Source organism: Suricata suricatta, chromosome 3 (assembly GCF_006229205.1).
Source record: "Suricata suricatta isolate VVHF042 chromosome 3, meerkat_22Aug2017_6uvM2_HiC, whole genome shotgun sequence".
Taxonomy (NCBI): Eukaryota; Metazoa; Chordata; class Mammalia; order Carnivora; family Herpestidae; genus Suricata; species Suricata suricatta.
Genome location: NC_043702.1, coordinates 10,714,401 through 10,733,907, shown reverse-complemented (window position 1 = coordinate 10,733,907; position 19,507 = coordinate 10,714,401). Strand labels below are relative to the sequence as shown.

General features: G+C 42.8%; 1 protein-coding gene, 1 long non-coding RNA gene and 1 pseudogene across 2 annotated transcripts; 1 reads left to right on the top strand and 2 right to left on the bottom strand.

Moving 5' to 3' along the window:
* Positions 1–4,720: 4,720 nt before the first annotated feature.
* TM4SF20 (transmembrane 4 L six family member 20) lies at positions 4,721–17,577 on the bottom strand. Its single transcript, XM_029933684.1, has 4 exons — positions 17,380–17,577; positions 11,479–11,544; positions 7,344–7,495; positions 4,721–5,190 (listed from the first exon to the last, which is right to left on the bottom strand). Exons 1-4 carry the CDS (start codon positions 17,560–17,562, stop codon positions 4,902–4,904), a joined length of 690 nt encoding a protein of 229 aa, XP_029789544.1. The 5' UTR covers positions 17,563–17,577; the 3' UTR covers positions 4,721–4,901.
* On the top strand, positions 11,267–13,407 carry LOC115287360. The gene is made up of 2 exons (XR_003906450.1): positions 11,267–11,356; positions 11,498–13,407. It is a non-coding gene; the product is annotated as an uncharacterized LOC115287360 (long non-coding RNA).
* A 492-nt stretch (positions 17,578–18,069) lies between the features above and the next one.
* On the bottom strand, positions 18,070–18,592 carry LOC115287359 (annotated as a pseudogene).
* Between the last annotated feature and the right edge of the window lie 915 nt (positions 18,593–19,507).

Here is a 19,507-nt window from a genome sequence, read left to right as displayed (position 1 = left end):
GCAGCGGTTGTCTGTCAAAAAGTTTTATTTCATCATGCTGTGCTGTGAGCTATGTTTCCTATCATATTACCATTAATGAACGCGAACCTTCCCGCCTGAGGAGAAGGAAGAGCAGGTAATGACTTGGCAGGCCCCAGGGACATCCCCCGTGCGTCCTGTGAGGTCCCCATCCCTGCAGCACGAGGTGCTGGTCACCTTATGGGTGGTTTTGTAAGTTGCAGTATCTGTGAAGCGGTTCAGATGAAAACAACTTGAGTTGTGTCTGCTCTTTCCATTGTGCTATTTAGCCAAGATGCACAATCTCAGGGGATTTAAAAGCACCAGTGAAACCAAATCCTGCGATCCCGTAGCTCTCCAAATTTTTCACCCCCGTTTGCATTCAGAAACAGGATTTTAGTTAGATGTGGTGCTCTGCACATGTCTTCAATATCTTTCTGCCCAGGCCATCAATATCAGAAAGACAGTTGAAGGAAATGCCTTAGGTTGATGTATTTAATGTTTGTGTTCTTGCTTCTCGCCCCATCCTCCCAAAATAAAATACCTGGAGAGAGGCGCCTGGGTGGCTCAGGTTAAGCATCCAACTCTTGATTTCGGCTCAGGTCATGATCTTGCGGTTTGTGAGTTCGAGCCCCACATCGGGCTCTGTGCTGACAATGTAGAGCCTGCTTCAGATTCTGTGTCTCCCTTTCTCTCTGCCCACCCCCTCTCAAAAATAGATAAACATTTAAAACAAAAACATACTTGGAGGAAGGATTCTTCTCTTCCTAGAATTTATCATGAGTTTGATGGCAATTGTTTTTTACCTATGAAAATCTTCTGACTTTTATAATAGCCTAATGATGTGATTATATTAATTCTAGCTTTATATATGTGTGTGTGTTTCACAAGGAAATTTTTGAGTGATCCTCCCAGTTGAAGCCACAAAGACGATAAAAATGATGGATAAAATTACTGCTGCTTTTACTGGACAGGCATGAAAAGGATTCTGCCAGGGCCAAAAATGAGATAAAGAAGCAGGCATTCCAGGACATAAGCACAAAAGCTGCCCCCCTTCCCTGTTGATTTTTACCCAATCCTGGAGACCTAGAACTTCCTCCTTTAATGCTGTGCAGGGGCAGGACATGCAGCTCCATGTCTTGGGCAGGGGATTCCTGCATGAAGCCGGGACCTCAAAAGACACTCCATTCCCCCCCCGCCGCCCCGGAAAAAGGGAGAACAGGAAGTCAACTTAGCATCCAGTCTTCACCTCATCACAGATCTAAAAAAAAAAATTAGAAGCGCTTGAATCTCTCACTCCAAAGCCAAGCTCCGTTATGCCAGCCTCCCTCGGCTGAAGGTTGTTCATCTCTGCAGGAAGATGGTTTTGGAGTTAGAGGAACAAATCCATTCCTGATCAGGATGGTCGAGAAACACTTCTTAGATATTTGAGCCGAACCTTGAAATACACACATATACACATACACATAGTGATTTCAACCAGCTGAGAAGGGAGAACAAATCCCTGGTGCAGGGAAAGAGGCAGCAGGAAGAGGAAGGTCAGGGCCACCTTCAGAGCTGTGTCCAAGGTGGGGGCTGGGGTGTTTCCTGCTTGCAGGAATCCTGGCTGCAGCAGTAGCAGGTTACACTTTGAGGGATAATTTTATGAAACTGTATTTGTGAGAGCTCCTTCCTTTCTTGAAAGAATGTCTCTTTTCTAGCTTCTTAATTACATTTGTTACTGAAATTGCGCTGTTTTCCTGGGCCTCAAGTTCAGAAAGGTTTCATATACCATAACTGCTGTTTACTTACGTGTGACCATGTCACGAAGTAGACACCCATGCGCGCACCGCCCTGACCCCTGCGGTAGCGGGTAGAGCAGGAAGGCCCCGAGCCCTGACTGTCCCTGAGGAGCTGACAGTCTCATGGAGAGGAGGGGAAAAGGGCTCGTAAAGAATTAGAGGATTAGAAAAGGATTTTATGGAGGGGCATCTGGGTGGCTCAGTTGGTTAAGCATCTGACTCTTGATTTCTGCTCAGGTCGTGATCTCACCGTTCCTGACCTCGAGGCCCACATCTGGCTCTGCTGTGGGGACACGGAGCCTGCTTGGGATTCTGTCTCCCACTCTCTGCCCCTCCCTTACTTGCACTCTCTCTCTCTCTCTCTCAAATATAAAAAAAAAGATCTTATTGAGGAGGAGGAACGTGGGATATATGCTGAAGGATAGGGAGACGTCTCCGATGGTGGGCACAGCAAAAGAATGAAAGCTTAAAGATTCCAAAACAAGATGGAGCCTGGATGGAAGTGAAAAAGAAGAGTGAGCTTTGTAAATGACTACTTCTGTGTGTGTGTGTGTGTGTGTGTGTGTGTGCGCGCACGCACACACGTGCGTGTAGACATACATGCATTTGTAAGTGTAGGTACCAGAGCAGAGATGACATGTCCCCGAAAGATCCTTAACCACAGGTGGCCTTGGCTGTAGGTATTTAATCCAAGGCAATAGTTCCCGCAGGACCAAAATAGCTACTGCAACTGCCACGCATCGCTTCTTATGCTCTCAAATGGGAGGCGTAAGTCTCTGTGTCTCATGACCCGTGGAGAACGAGGGTCATCTCCCCCATTTCCAGGGTGATGAGTGGATTGTGTGCACCATCACCAACCCTCTTACTGTTCAGTCCGGTCCAGTGAGCGGTCACGTTCATTTCACTGGTGTTCTCATTTTATGGCAATTAGCAGTTTGACACTCATTCGGTAAGCATTGACTCTCAGTAACAGCTGAGTACCAGAGGTGAGATTCATTCATTCACTCAACAAAGTACTTAGAGTGGCCCCCCATCAGGCACCGTACTTGCTACTGACTGTACCAGGAGTGAATAAAAGAGATGTTTCGGGTTCTCATGGGGCTTGTGGTGTTACGGGGGGAGGGTGACGTTTAAGAAACCAGCACATGTAGAAGTGCCATTGCCATCGTGATGAGTGCTGTCAGCAATGGAACGTGAGAAGGGAGAGGCAGGGGAAATCTTCAGTAGGTGGTCCGGGAAGGCCCCTGGGAAAAGCTGGTGGCTGTGCTCAAGTCCGAAGAAGGAGGAGGACGCGGCCAGAGATGATCTGAGTGGCCGCTGGGGGCTGGGCAGAGGGCCAGCCTTGCCAGGGCCCCGAAGTGAGGAAGAGCTAAGGAATAAATGGTTGAGAATGACACAGTTTTCTGGGGGGACAGACACACAGCCTGTGTCCCGTTGTGACAGGTGTGATGACCGTGGTAAGTGCTGACGTGGTTGGAATCCTGCGCCCTTGGAAAGGCTTTCTCGAGTGGGAGATACCAAAGCCAGAGCTTAAGGATAAATAAGCGTACGTGGGGACATGGGGACACAAGGATAGGGTCTTTGTGTAGTAGATGGAGTCAGAAAGAAATGCCTGTGTGTTCTGGATGTCACCATGTGCTAGTGGGGACAGCTATAATGTAGGTAATTATTTCTAGAGCCTTAAGCCCAGTAAGCAAACAATTGAAATAGAATGCAGGAAGGATCACATTCAGAAATTGGAGTTTTAGTTTTATCTGTATTATAACATTTTAGTATGGAAACTGCGTGGTTCTGTTATCCTGTCTCTTGAGGACTGGTATATGTAGAAAGCAGCTTTTGAAAGACTGGTGGTTTTTTTTTTTAGCCATTTATTTTTAATTGTGAAAGAATGCAAACAGGAAAATAGGAGAGTGTAATGGACTGCAACATCCCTGTCACCTAAATATAATAATTAACATTTTCCCGTTGCTTCATCTTTTGGCTGAAGTATCTTAAAAACATGACATTTCCCCCCCAACCATGTAAATATAATTTCTTTAGAAGTCACATTTTCCTGTATAGTCATAAAACCAATGTCAGGCCTAAAAATATTAGCAATAATTGTTTAACATCACCGAAGCAAATTCTAATATATTTATGTATCCATCTACATATCTATTTGAGAGCGCGAGCGTGAGTAGGGGAGGGCTCCAGAGAGGGAGAGAGAATCCCAAGCCTGCTGTCAGTGCAGAGCCTGGCCCCGAGTTCCATCCACGAACCGTGAGATCATGACCTGAGCTGAACTCAAGAGTAAGGGGCTTCACTGAATGCACCACCCAGGTGCCCCCTATTTATTTTTTTTAAGTAATCTCTACACCCACCGTGGGTCTCGAACTCCCAGTCCCAAGATCAAGAGTCGCACGTGATCCCCGACCGAGCCCTCCATGCGTCGCCCCCAAATCAATCCTGGTACACGTTTCCCCCGTTACCCCCCCAGTGGAGGCCCCATGATGCATCTCGTTGAACGTCTCCTAGTCTGGAATAGTCCCCTCACCCCATCCCACCTTTTACTTTCCCAATAATTTTCTTGTTGAAAATGAGGCTCTTGTCTGTTTAATGCCCCTCTTTTGGCGTTTGTCTGAGTGTGTCCTCTCCCGCATACTATAAGCTACAAATTAGGTCTAAAAACATTCAGCTTATCTGTTTATTCTTTTTTTATTTTAAGTATAAAGAAATACAATTTTTAAAAGTTCCGTATTTTCACTTCCAGGACAACTTCCATTCCTTCCTTTCCTCCCTCCCTGCCTCCCCAGCCCCCTGCTCCTTCCCCCTCACTCCCTTCTCCCTCCACACACGAGAATATAGAACTTAAGAATTCAAATAGTACAGAAGTGCCGAAAGCCAGGAAGCAAACTGCAAACTTCTCTCCACCTTTCCTCCGAGTCAACCACTGACGATCGCTCCTGGTTTTCTGTGAAAGGCTGAGTTTTTTTTTTTTAATCACCTCAAAGATAACTTTTGGCCTAAAAAGACTCCCGCGGCTTCCTGGACAGTGTTCCACTATTGAACTTCTGAAAGAGTGTCTTTTAAACGCAAACCTCAGATCATTCCAACTGCTAATATTCCCACTTGCCAGCCACGAAACTACACAACCCTACTTCTCCGCTTAGTGACGCCACACAGACAGCCAAGAAGACCGACGGCCATCTGACTGAGCCCGAACAGGAGCTGGAAAATCGCCACGAGCAGCAGGCTCAGGAAGACTGTTAAGTGGATCGTCCGGTGTTTGTTTTCTTCAGAATCGAAGTGCAAGCCGTGGTGCCTCCCGTCCCCAGCCGTGACACCACTGACGGTGGGATCCATGACCTCGAGAGGATCCAAGCAGGACTCCCTGAAGAACCACTGAAGATTGAAGGATTCCGGATGGATGTCGCTGAAATGCAAGAAACGATAGAAAATGATCAGGAATACCACTTATCATGAAGAAAGAGTGCAGCATAGTGCTTTTTATTACACTCGCAGAAAAGGGCAAGTATAATAAAACACAAGTGCCCAGAACTGTAGCTAAGTTCAAGGTTTCTGATCATGTGTCCATGTACTCTGATAGCTACAAAACTTTCATTGATTATACAGCCCATCATTCGACTGGCTTTTCTATCTTTTTTTTTAAATTTTTTAAATGTCTGTTTATTTTTGAGACAGAGAAAGACAGAGCATGAGCAGGGGAGGGGCAGAGAGAGAGTGAGACACAGAATCTGAAGCAGGCTCCAGGCTCTGAGCGGTCAGCACAGAGCTTGACGCAGGGCTGGAACTTGTCACCCGCAAGATCATGACCTGAGCTGAAGTCGGATGCTCAACCGACTGAGCCACCCAGGCGCCCCTCATCCAGCTTCTCTGTAGCGCCTAGTCTTAGCTTGAACCATGTGAAATTTTCTATGTCAGAAATAGTAGAATATTCATTTCACGGGGTTCACCGTAATTAATACAGGCATTCTTCTACTTGCTAAAGACATGCAAATTAAGGAGGCACCTCTTTCACGGAGCTCAGTCCTTAATGCAAAGTTGCAGTGCTGTATGTGCAACTTCCGCTGACAAAAGGCATGTTCTGTATGCCTGATGACGGTCAGTGCCCACTGTAACCAGGTCTGGAAAATGAGAGCTGCGACCCCTCACGTGACCTACCCTCAGATGGTGTTTCCTCAGTTTACTACAGAGTAAGGCTAAGTGTTCTTAGAAAGTTTGCATTTCTGGATACCAGCAGCTGACATTTATCCTGGGAATATGACAGTATTTTCAGCACGTAGAATAGGAGTGTGTTTTCTGCCATGTGCCAGCAAGCGTGGGATCACTCTTGTAACTGTTTACCCTCTGTAAACAGAGTGGCTCTTAGCTCCAGAGCTTAGCCTGGTGCGTGGTGACTTGTCATCTCCTGAGGACTGAATGTGTCCAGAGCCTGTGCTTACAGTCTCTTATTGTAAACTTCAGATCTATTAGGAAAGGGAATTTTTTTTTGAATTTTGATTGACAGCAACTACAGTATGCAAATTTTGAGAGATTTTTATTTTTTATTAAAAAATTTTTTTAATGTTTATTTTTGAGAGAGAGAGTGCAAGCATGGGAGGAGGGGCAGAGAGAGACACACACACATACAGAATCTGAAGCAGGCTCCGGGCTCTGAGCTGTCAGCACGGAGCCTGATGTGGGGCTCAAACTCATGAAACACGAGATCATAACCTGAGCCGAAGTTGGACGCTCAACCAATTGAGCCACCCTGCCGCCCCCAAGAGATTTTTACTTTTTAATGTAGCAAGATAAGAGGAAAGGAGGGGGAAACTTTTTTTTCACCTGATTACAAAAGTGAATTCTGATTATTTTCCAAACTGAGGAACATACAGATAAGTGATGGATTAGGTTGTTCTGTTCTTCCAGTTCTGCAGATTCAGTGCCTAGATTCAAGTGCAGAACCATCATACAAGACTGAAATGAGCCATTTACAACTAACGCTTCAGTGCCGTTAACGTTCAGTACCAGAGTTAAACTTGATTCATCCCCATGCCTACATATTTAAATGAAGTCTGCATGAATCATTTGACTGCTTTTGTTTCTTTTAGGGCTTATAAGTGAGGTTCTAGGTTTTATGTATTGTGCTTTTATTCAACTTTTTAAATTATAAAAGTAACATATGCTTAGGGCTTAGAAATTTAGTTCAGAAGTGTAGAAAGTCATTGCTCCCTTCACTTCCCCAGGGCACTTTCCATTATATTCTCGAAGGATCAAGTTTCTGGTGTATATTTCTAGAAATTCTTTATACACATGTACATGCAACCACAGATTTTTAAAAGACCAGGATAAGCATCTGAGTCAACTACTCCTTTTAGACAAGATCACCCCCAAAGCATTCTGAATATGGAGGTTCCTCCATTTCTATGGGGTTGTGCCCATTGGGGATAATGTGCTAAATCCCCGAGAGAGATTGTGTGTCCTGGCCATTCCATGAGGGAGCACCATGGTGCCATGGCAGCGCCACACTATTCTCATGTAACTAGCTGCAGCACGTAAGAGAATCCGGAAAATCAGGCGACTCACCTTAAGTTACGGAATGAAAATTCACAACTGGATGTGCTGTTCACTTGAGAGTTGCAAATGAGAGGGCCTTCCAAGAGAGCCTGGAGAGATACCAACATGCAGTACACTGCGCCAATGACCGTGAATACATTCAGAAGTGACGACAGAAGCATCTGAAAAATAAAGGAGGCACCGTTGGCCTATGTTCTTACATGTTTGTTCCTGGTCTGTTTCAAGTCTCAGCACATGTGCAGGCTTCTGATCACCTGCCGCTGTTCACCAGTCACCCGGCAGCCCCAGGTCTCACGATCCCTGTCTTATTAGGTCTGAATCATAAAAGAACAAAGAGAGTGTTGCCCCTGCCATTTGATTAGACTCACGAAAAGTTGGCTGGACTTGCCACTGTCTCTGGAAAAGCTGTGCCTTATCCGGTTCAAGGGACAACTGAAGTCTGATACCTCCTCCTGTTCTGGGTACTCCCTACTTCACAGAACCTCGACTACCTCTTTTTTTTTTTTTTTACATTTACTTACCTTTGAGACCAAGAGAGGCAGAGCACAAGTGGGGGAGGGGCAGAGAGAGGGGGCGACACAGGATCTGAAGCAGGCTCTAGGCTCTGAGCTGTCAGCACAGAGTCCTGACGAGGGGCTCGAACCCATGAACCGTGAGATCATGACCTGAGCCAAAGTCCAACACTTAACCGACTGAGCCAGGTGCCCCTCAACTAGCTCTTAAGCACACACATTTTGGTGTCCGGTCTCCTGACTCCCAAATCTTTCATCCAGATTTGGTCCTGATGCTGTTGAGTGGCCCCCCATTCTGCAGGGATCAGTCAACGGTTCAATGTTAGGACAAGGTTTCTCAACCTCAGCTCTGCTGACATTTGGCCAATTTGTTCTGGGAGCTTCCCTGTACCTGTTTGGCAACATCCCTCGTCTCTACCCACTAGAAACCAGTAGCAATCCCCCTCCAACCCGGCTCTAAATTGTTGACAACCCAAAGTGTCCTGGACATCGGTGAAGATCCCCTTGGCGGGGACAGAGCTGCCCATTTGGAGAACCAAACTATGTTCAAGACAAAGATTATAAACTTCTAAGTATCTTCCATTTCGTGAATGAGAGCCAGAGAAAGCAGAAAAAAAGTATGAAATCTGCCAATAGGAAATGTTATGACCCAAATGAAAGTTTGTATAGGACTGTGTTTTCCAAAAAGAAGTTCTGTGTTGTTTCAGTGAAGTTGTTCGTCAATGATAATTATGACTTAAAATCTACAGAAATGAAGGAATTCATGTTCTTATTTGATGTGATAACACTACCACTCCCAGAGGGTTTAGGAGACCTACCTTTAATGCGAAGGCAGAATAAGTGGCTTCCTATATGTAGTGTATGTTGTGGGATGTTGGGCTTTACATATATTATCTCATTTAACACTTTCAATAACCCCCAAGAGACAGATACTATTATTCTCACTTCATGGATGAGAAAACTAGAACCCAGGGAGGTTGGTGAACTTGTTAGTCACTCACGGAAATGCTAGCACTCATATTTTAATCACAACACCAAAATTCTTCCAGCCAGAAGCACAGAATGATGGATTTGGTGTCTAAAATTCCAGATCTTTCTGTACTACTGTGGCCTGTGCAAGATGCTTAACTTGCTCATCAAGAAATGCACTATTGATGTTTTGGCCATTTATTATTTCTGACTCCTCATCCCTACAAAGAGGCCTGGCTTTAGAAAAGTGATTTTGGGGATCTGAATTTGCCTGAGTCGGGGATTCATTAAAATGACTCAGCAAAACCAAAACATCTGGAAACAAAATCAAGAAGTGGGGGCTCCTGGGTGGCTCAATCGATTAAGCATCCGGCTTCAGCTCAGATCATGGTCTCTCAGTTTGTGAGTTCAAGCCCCGCATTGGGCTCTGTGCTGACCATTAGCTCAGAGCCTGGAGCCTGCTTCAGATTCTGTGTCTCCCTCTCTCTCTGACCCTCCCCTGCTTGTGCTGTCTCTCTCTGTCTCTCAAAAAAAAAAGAAGTGGACAAAGGGAAGAAGCGAGGAACAGTTAAAGTGGGGCAAATAGTAAGAACAGTTAATATACAAGATAAGACTTGGTGACTGCTATCTCCCACCCCATGAACTAGCCGACTTTGTCACCTTTATGATGCTCTGCTCTTTTCTAGAGTTGGAGGATATGCAGTATGACGTAAACCCCAGTCTCCCCATAGCTGCCACCAAGTGAGAAAAGTGCCTAGGAGCACTTTATTGCATCTAATCAATATAAACTGGAAATTTTAATTCAAGAGCAGCACACTATTATTAATAAAGCATGAGCCATATTATACAACACCCCCCCCCCCCACAACCATTGCCTTGGCTCTCCAGAGTTCATGTAGCTCCTTGGTACATAATGATCTGTAATGTTGTTGAAGCAGCATTTCCAGTGATTTTCAAGGTGGGGGAGGGGGAAGCAAAGCCTTTTGCATTAAACCCAACACCTGCCTGAAAAGGGATCTCATTTATTCTCAACTCGCTGTCCTCCGAGGACAAAGAAAACTTAAATGATCATCGGAAAAATGACTCATTTGCCATTAAAGGAGACAATTCTTAAGGGAAATATGATTTGACAGAAAAATCTGTGGAAGTGTCCTGACATTTTGGTGTTCAGGGATTTAGAAAGATCTCAAGATGTCTTCCTCCAGAGTGTAAGTACAATATAGAGGTAATACAAAATCAAACTGCAAAATATACTTTAAAAAGTACCAGAGAGGGAAAACTGGAGACTAATATTTACTGAATGCCTGTAGTGTATCAGGAACAAAAATGGACTATAGACAGTTAGAAAGTAATTATAATCCTAGATAAATGTCACATGTCAGAAAAAGGTAATTTTTAAAAATATAAATGTTCTATTATGGATATAAATATGTAATACGGATATAGATATGTACGCTTTTAAACACTGGTTCTCAACCCCCAGGATCACAATTAGAATCACCTAGGGTGCTTTTGAAAAATACTGACTCTCTGGGGGCCAGTAGGCATTGATGTTTTTAAGATCATTCTGGTAGGGGGATTCTAATGTTCTCCTAAGACTAAGGTCCATTGTTTTATTATTTTTTATTTTTTATTTTTTTATTATTTATTTTTGAGAGAGACAGTGCGAGCAGAGGAGGGTCAGAGAGAGAGGGAGACACAGAATCTGAAGCAGGCTCCAGGCTCTGAGCTAGTGGTCAGCACAGAGCCCGATGCGGGGCTCAAACCCACGAACCGTGAGATCATGACCTGAGCCGAAGCGGACCCTTAACTGACTAAGCCACCCAGGCGCCCCTAAGCTCCATTGTTTTAAAACCTTAACCTCAGCCAGGAATATTTACTGTGAATGCTTGTTTATTGATTGACCCCCTTCCTTAGAGATGATTGAAAGTCCTCGGCGTTACCTAATAACAATGATCAGGGCATAAATAGTGTACAGAGTGTGGAGTTTGGAGTCTGATGGCTTTGGATACAAATTCACCGACTTACTTACCTGTGCTACCCTGGCAAATTATTTGCCTTCTCTGAGGATCAATTTCTCGGTCCATGAAACAGAGATTATAATATTTCCCACTTAGTGCCTTTGAGAGAATTAAATAAGACTGTAAAGTCGGAAGTGTTCTGAGCGTAGTAACAGAAGGTTAATAAATATTAACATCCTTTACTTTTAACTTAGTTACAATTTTACATGTAATAGGTACATATGACATGTTTGAAAAAATAACCTGTTATCTTCTTTACACGGGATAAGGACAGGTCTCCAACCCTTAACAGAGCTGAGGAAACACTTTCCTGAAGTATTTTATACACGCCATAAAAAATAACAAATAATTGAGAATTATGAAATCGATTGCAGCTCTGGGTGTGACTTACAAATCCCTTTCTTTGAAAACCGTTAGTGACAACTGAAGATTGAGGCAAGGTCTGAAGACTGACTCCGAAGCGAAATTTTTATGGGGAAAAAAAAGAAAAGAAAAGCTTCACACGTTTCCGTATTATCAGGTGAGCATTGTAAACGGCACGCCTCTCAGCCTGTGGTCCCGCCACGGACAGTTTGGGAACTTTGCTGATGCATCAGCAGCTGCTCATGTGCTTTGGCTCCGGGCCGGCGGTCCTGCACTCACCCCCATTCTGTTGTTGCAGCACGCTCTCTTTCTTGCTGCCAAGGACATTGTTGTTGCTGGAACGGCCTGGAAATCACATCAACGGGAAAGATGAGCATTAGGACTTCTCATCAGAGGCAAAAGCAGTAATCCCCACCTCCCACCAAGTGGTGGGAAATCAAATCTCGAGAACAGATGGGGAAATGTGGCAATACCTCCTGACCTTGTGCACTTTGGGGTCCCCATTTCGGCCACAAAGATGACAGGAGGAGAGAGATGGGGGAGTTCAGAATAATAACTTCAAACTCTCCCGTCTACATCCTGGCTCCACTCTCATCTCCAGAGAGACTTGGGTTTTAACTGGATCAGAAGGAGTTACTTATCTATTATTCTGGAAGGACTGTTTCTGAAAGAATTGTTGGCTCCATCCAAAATTCCCTTTTCTTTTTCTCCTTTTCTTTTTCTCCTTTTTTTAAGTTACTATGATCTACAACCCCTTATCCAGTTTCCCAAAAATTGCATCAGTTAATCTGGCAAGCGTCCAGAAAGGAAACTGTTGGGAACAGTTGGGAACTAAGAATTCGGTCACCACCCTCTCCCACTTCCTACATTTCCTCAGGACCCTGAGGTCACCAAGGTCAAGCTTATGATCAGAGAATTATTTGGGGTTCCACATTCTCCTTTTTGCTCGCATATCCATGATCGGTAATGATCTCACTTTACACTGATGTTCAGGAATCCTGTAGGTAGTTGAGCTGAGAAGAGCTACAAGAAATGATGCCACATTTTCAGGATTCAGCTTAAAATTTTAGTAATATCCAGTCAGCAGCTGTGAGTAGAAATTCTTACTGGAAAAAGTGTTGTATCATTGAAGAGGAACATGGAAATTACTTCCTTCTACTTAAGAAATGTTAGCCATGAGGTTTTTCTGCCTCCTCAGCATAGCTGCCCTGAACGCTGTTTCTCTTTTCTCCTTCCACTCCTGTTTTCTAATGTTTTATTGAGTTCTAACAAGAGGCCAGGGACAGCTGTCGGTGCCGAACATGTCTTAGTTCATTCCAACCTCTGAACGGTCCTCTGAGGTAGGCAACATTATTATTCCCATTTTACCAGTGAAAAACTGAAACACAGAAAGTTTGAGTGACTTGCCTGAAAGAATGGACGATTTGGGATCCAAAGCTAGGCATTTGGGTTCCAGAGCCCAGCCTCTTTATTTTTTTAATGTTTGTTTATTTATTCTGAGAGAGACAGAGAGAGGGCTGGGTGGAGAGAGAGAGAGAGAGAGAGAGAGAATCTCAAGCAGGCTTTGTGCTATCAGTGCTGAAACCGAGAGTCTGAGCCACCCGACACACCCAGAGCCCCGACTCGACCACCATTCCACACTGACTGGTTCTGACAATTCTCCTCTCTTCCTACTTAGAATCTGTTCGTTCACCTCCTTGCCCCTGCCCCACCTCATCCTTCCTCCCACGTCTCCCCCTTGGCTCATCCCATCCTCGTCTTCTAACTGCTCCTTCCCTGATGCTTCTTTTCAAGCCCACATTTATCTTTGTTCTTGTAGAATAGGTCTAAGATCTCCTTACACCTTACAAGGCAGCCTTCCTGACCAACTTCACCGCGCTCTGACCAGGTGCTGACTCCATGTCACTTGTGGAGGGCACTGCCTTGTTATCAAGCTTTGCTTACTCATTGCCTTGAACACCAACACCCTTATAATTCAGGAGGCACGCACGTAGGTATGACAGCTGAGCCACTCAGGGGCATAGCTAAGAACCCCAAGAAGAAAAGGGAAAGAAACTTTAGCCTCCGAATAGGTGGCAGCATTGATGGACTAAGCTTCTTTCTTTGTGCTCACTGCCTTCTGAACTTCAGGAACAAATCATTTAGAGCAGAAACTGGCACTGTGGCCCACCATCGTTTTTTTTATAAATAAAGTTTTATCAGAACACAGCCATGCCCATTCATTTACATATTGTGAGTGGCTGCTTTCACACATTAGTGGTACTGTTAAGGAATTGTGACTGTCTGGCTCACAAAGCTTAAAATACTCACTTCCTGGCTCTTTGGAGAACAAAATTCACAACCCCTGATTTAGAAACTTAATGAATTGCTTAAAGTTGGAACAACATTAAGTTACAACTTCAATGGATAAATCATTCCATTTTTCTTATTGATGGAAAATAAACTCTAACTTTCTTAAGGATTAATTTATTTCAGAGATACTGAACACCTTGTTTCATAATTCTTTTCCCTTGCAAAGGTGTTTTATAACATAATGATGACTTATAGTATGTGAATCCTCACCCAACTGACTTCATGACATTTTTTTTTTAAAAGAGAGAGAGAGTACAAGAGAGCACGAGACGGGGAGGGGCAGAGTGAGAGGGAGAGAAAAAACCCCAAGCAGGCTCCTTGCTATCAGCAGAGCCTGATGCGAAGCTCAATCCCACAACCCTGGGATTATGACCTGAGCTGAAATGAAGAGTCAGAGGCTCAACTGACTGAGCTACCCTGGCACCCTGGCTTCGTGACATCTTAACACATCTTTGTTACTTACTATGGGTAACTTAATAACTCACTGTATTTCAACCATTTTGCCCATTCAGAGTTTTGGAAGCTGGAGGGACTCTTTATAAAATGGAAAGTAAAATGTGATTTTATTTTTGTTTAAGTAATGTCTACATCCCACATCGGGCTTGAACCCACAACCCTGAGATCAAGAGTTGCATGCTCTACCAACTGAGCCAGCCAGGGGCCCATGGAGTGTAAAATGTGAAAATATATGTGTATGTAGGTGACTGAATTATAAATATTCCAGATAATCTCCTGTGAAAATTAGTAATTATGAGAATACTCTTTCTTTTCAATTCCTATGCATGAGTTTGTGTGAAATTAAAAATTTGATAGATTTTGTGGGGTTTTTTTTGGTAAGTGTTTATTTATTTTTGAGAAAGATAGAGCACGAGCAAGGAAGAGCCAAAGAGAGAGGGAGACACAGAATCCGAAGCAGGCTCCAGGCTTCAGCTGTCAACATAGAGCCCAACGCGGGGCTCAAACTCACAAACCATGAGTCATGACCTGAGCTGAAGTTGGACACTTAACCAACTGAACTACCCAGGCACTCCAATAGATTTTGTTTATAAAGAAGTAGTATTGTTCACTTTTTTCTTACAGAAAATCATACTTTTATCCAGTTTTAGAAGTAAGGTAGTATATGATTTTGCAAATGAAGTATAAGAAAGCATTTAGATCATTGAAACTCTGATAGAATGCAAACTTTGGGGATTTTTCTACATACTCAAATATGAGAGTAACACAAAAAGCCATAGTTCAGTATAAATATAAAAATTATATTTTGAAAATTCTTGTTATACATAATATCTTCTAATGTGTTTAACATTCAACAAGTTATTCTCTGTTAAGACTTGTTCTCTCTTAATTATATTTAATTAATTATCATTATGTAATAAGTGTAGTCAATGAATAAGCACAATTAAGATCAGGCTTCCAACCAACTCATATAAAATAGAATGACCTTTCTGTTTTTTAGAGGAAAGCCTTCAAGTCCTTTTTTTTAGTACCTGTAAAAAATAACATGTAATGATTTTTCCACGTAGTAGATAATGGTTGAAAATAATTACACAACATCTTTCTTAGTCATGGTTTCAAAAGATGAAAAGGTTCACCTCTCTCTTGAGTAAATCATAAAACCATAAAATGAATGTGTATCTTATGAAATAATCAATAATGAATTCCACAGTTTTTATTATTAACTACTTCCTGCAAAATCTCATTTTTGAAGAAAATTTAAAATGCCATAGCAATTCTAGAAAGATTTCAAGAACTATGACAGACATCCTATCACAGGCAGTGAGTTCTTTCTTATTAACTTTTCTTTGTATTTGCAAGTATATTAAGAGTTCCATGTTTTGAACAATTCCCTTTGAAAAAGATATTCTCCCATATCCTATATATATATATATAGCCAAGGATCAGGAAAATATACCTATCTTCTGAGCCTACTATCACCCACCCGTTTCCTTGTGAGCCTAGCCTAGAGTTTGAAGTTCAGTCCACAAAATGCCTATTGAAATTTTCAAGGAGTTTTTTGCTGCTTCAATGACCTTCTACAAGGCTGCATAATAGAGGTAGGCTCGTGTGATGCCGGTACTTCATTAATATTTATGGAGGATGATAAAGTAAATGAAATCATAGAACCAGGAAGGCCAGGTTCTCTGGAATTATTTCACAGATTCTATTACCTTTCTGTGCTCCGGTTTCCTGGCCACTTAAATGTATGAGTTAGGTTCTGGATTTCATCTTTCCAGAACCTTTGTCAGTTGGAGACAGCCATTGAGGATTATGGTGCTAATACTGGTGGATGACAAAGCTTTGAGATCAGATAAATCTGGAATTGAGTTTCACACCGACTATGTGACCTTGTTAACATTCCTAACCTTCTGTTTGCCAATCTGTTAAAATACAAATAATAATATCTGCTTAGCCAGATTATTAGAGAGATGAAATTAGCAATTGTAAAGCATGACCCCAGGAGCTGGCCCTCAGCAGCATTCTCTGTGTCTTCTGCTGTGTCTTCATCCCCTCTCCTTCCTCCTGCCCCCCAAAAATCAGCATACATAGAATATAAGTGTATATTATCACCACCGCAGGTCCCAGTAATGCTAGCAAGAAATTGTTTTTAATGGAGATGGAGTTTATAGTAGAGCCAATTGATATTTAAAGCTGTATGAGTTATGCTAATGGATTGTTTTAGGAACATTTAGGGTCTTCATGGAAATTGCCATCATTGGTAAAATTTGGCCTGCTGTGGGGCATCTAAGTGGTTGGTTAAGTGTCCGACCTCAGTTCAGGTAGTGAGCTCATGGTTTGAGAGTTCAAGTTCCACATCGGACTCTGTGCTGTCAGCAAGGAGCTTGGTTGGCACTCTAATTCTCTCTCTCTCCCTCCCTGTCTCTCTCTCTCAGCCCTTTCTGTGAGTCCTTTCCCACACTCCCTCTCAAAGTAAATAAATACACTTAAAAAAAAAAAAAAACAACGCTTGACCAGTTGCTCCTGGCTTCTGGTCTAAGCAGATGCAAGAATACTCATGCCGTTCAAGTAGAGAGGAACTTCTAGAAGGGCAAAAAGCAGACATAAGGATTGGCAGTTGCCTCGACGTTGAACACTGTTGATCACTTTCTCTCAGCCTGGAAAAGGGGTCTCATGGTTGTTTGAAGAAATAGCCCTTTAGTAGCTTTCTCTACCTGAAATAAGGCGAACAGATTTCTCACGATGTTAAAGGAAAAAGAAACCATCAACTTTGGGGGGATGCTTCCTAAAATGCTTTCTAGTGCCAGTGTAGTCTCAAATCCAACATGCCAGTCAAAGGAGGAGTTTTTGTCTAATGTTTAGTATGTAATGACCAAGAGTGTTTTCATGTAAGTCTGGGATAAGACCAGAAGCAGTAACATGATCATCATCATTGAAACACACACGCGCGCACACATCCAAACAAAACTCGTGTCTCCAGCACAGACTCCCTTAGGCAGCACTTCCCACCCCACATTCCTGTGAATACTTAGAGATTAGTATTGGCAAAGGAAAGCTGAGGGAGTGGACTCAAAACATCTTGAACACAATAAAGCCTAAACGAGCAGCCTTACATGTGAAGAAATATGACCGGTACCAACCCAACCAACTTTTATCAAATTATTACATACTTTTTTTGCCCAAGTTCCCTAGCCTGTACTCGAATTTATTTAAATTGTCATTCTTCACGGATGCCAGTATAAATTAATGCCATCCACTGCTCCCGACAGTATCCCGAGCCAAGATGTAGCCCACCTTAAGGCTAAAAGTCTTCAGGAGTTTGGTAAAATAGGCAGACCTTTCTCCAAATCAGGCCAAGTAGACACTACTCACCATCAGCCCTGCTCCTATAATTCCTGGGAACCACCACTCAAAGCAAGAGATGGGGTTTTGCAAAAACTGGCCTTCATCAACTAAGTTGACAATTAAAGGGATTGCGTTGAGAATTATTCCCAGTAGAAGAAGAACCAGCAGGCTGAATCCATTGCAGGACGTCCATCCTTCACAGCAGGTCATGATCGGCTTCAGCGAGACACCTGTCAATGTGGCTGTTTGGGTGGCACTGTCTTGCCATTTATCCCGAGCCTTCTGGTTAAAGTTTAGAACTTATGAAAAATAATTGCGGGAAGTAGTTCAGAGTCCAGTAGGGCAGGACATTATTATGAGAACTGTTAAGGAAGTAAATTTGCACTTTGTTATGTGTTTGTTAAAGACAATCTTTTATGGTTTATAATAAAATATTTCCCTGAGAGACACGAAAATTTGCTAATAATGATTAAAAACAACTACTCCCGCTTCCAACACTTGTGTCCACTCCAGTATTCAGTCTACACTGGCTTAATCTTTTTTTTTAAAGTGTATTTATTTATTTTAAGAGAGAGAGCAAGTGTGAGTAGGGGAGGAGCAGAGAGAAAGGGAGAGAGAGAAGCCCAAACAGGCTCAATATCACGACCCTGACTGAGATCATGACCTGAACCTAAATCAAGAGTCAGGCACTTAACCGTCTGAGCCACCCAGGCGCCCCTACACTGGCTTCATCTTGAAGTGTAAACCAGTAAGACTGAAGACAAAACACTTCAGGTCATAGGCAAGATAATCAAGTACCAGTCAGCCTTCTAGAACCTTGGATTGATTGACATCAATGAGAACCAATCTTTGATGTGGTCAAAGAAACGTGTTCATCTGCAGTGGCAATTTCAAGCTCCTGCCAGCCCACCCTATCAGCAGGAGGCCACAAAGCGTCGTCCCCTCTGGCTTTTTCATCATCAGTAATTATTCTCTTCAATTTCTCTATCATACTTTTATGTACAGAAGCCTCTTTTCCTGATCATGACATTATTTGTGTAATTGCTGTTGTTGGCATGCCTCAATTTCCTGTCAGGTAGCAACTAAAACTGCAGGAACTCGTGGTCAAACTTACCCTTGTAACTCACGCAGAGAACCTCACTCTCCATGGCTCCATAGGAGAAGGAAGGTGGGGAAAAGATCTGTAGTTTCTGTTAGATACGCTTATGCAAGAAAATAAAGAGATGAAAACCAAAAAAAAAAAAAAAAGGATGGGTTTAAGATATGCTTCTCTAATATATTTGACTAGTTTGCCTTATAAAAAATTAAAAACAAGAATATCCATTTTACATATTTTTCTGTTGTACTGATGTTATTACCACCTATGAAAGTTCCTTATTTGGAAAATGTTCAATAAGAAGACGAACAGATATGGGGTGCCTGGGTGGCTCAGTAGGTTAAGTGTCTGATGTCGGCTCAGGTCATGATTTCACAGTTTGTGAATTCAAGCCCCACATTGGGCTCTGTGCTGACGGCTCAGAGCTTGGAGCCTGCTTCGGATTCTGCCTCTCCCTCTCTGAATCTCTGCCCCCTCCCTCACTTAAGCTCTGTCTCTCTTTCTCTCTCTCTCTTAAAAATATATAAACATTAAAAAAATAATATGGATAGAACTGGTGTGTATTATGCTAAACGAAATTAGTCATGGAAAGACAAATATCATATGACTTCATTCATATGTGGAATTTAAGATACAAAACAGAGGAACATAAGGGAAGAGAAGCAAAAATAACATAAAAACAAGGAGGGGGACAAAACATAAGAGGCTTTTAAATACAGAGAACAAACAGGGTTGCTGGAGGGGTTGTGGTGTGGGGGGGGGGATGGGCTGAATGGGCAAAGGGAATTAAGGAAAACACTTGTTGGGATGAGCACTGGGTGTTATATGTAGCAGATAAATCACTGGATTCTACTCTTGAAATCATTATTGCACTATATGCTAACTAACTTGGATATAAATTTTTAAAAAATTAAATATAATTTCAAAATAATAAAAATAAAATAAAACAGTTCTCACTTACGCTAATTGGCTATCTGTGGGTCATCAAGAGGACTCTGCTTGTGGGAATTACGGAGAGATTCAGACTGACAGAGGCCAGCCATCTCTACCCTGGCTCTC

Excerpts from the sequence above, each read along its gene's own strand:
- TM4SF20 (XM_029933684.1), bottom strand. The coding sequence starts at position 17,562 with ATGACCTGCTGTGAAGGATGGACGTCCTGCAATGGATTCAGCCTGCTG. Across the intron at positions 7,496-11,478 it reads GCTGCAACAACAGAATGGGG|ATGCTTCTGTCGTCACTTCT; the intron begins GTGAGTGCAGGA and ends TTTATTTTTCAG. Across the intron at positions 5,191-7,343 it reads TTTTCATTCCGTAACTTAAG|CGACATCCATCCGGAATCCT; the intron begins GTGAGTCGCCTG and ends CTTGCATTTCAG.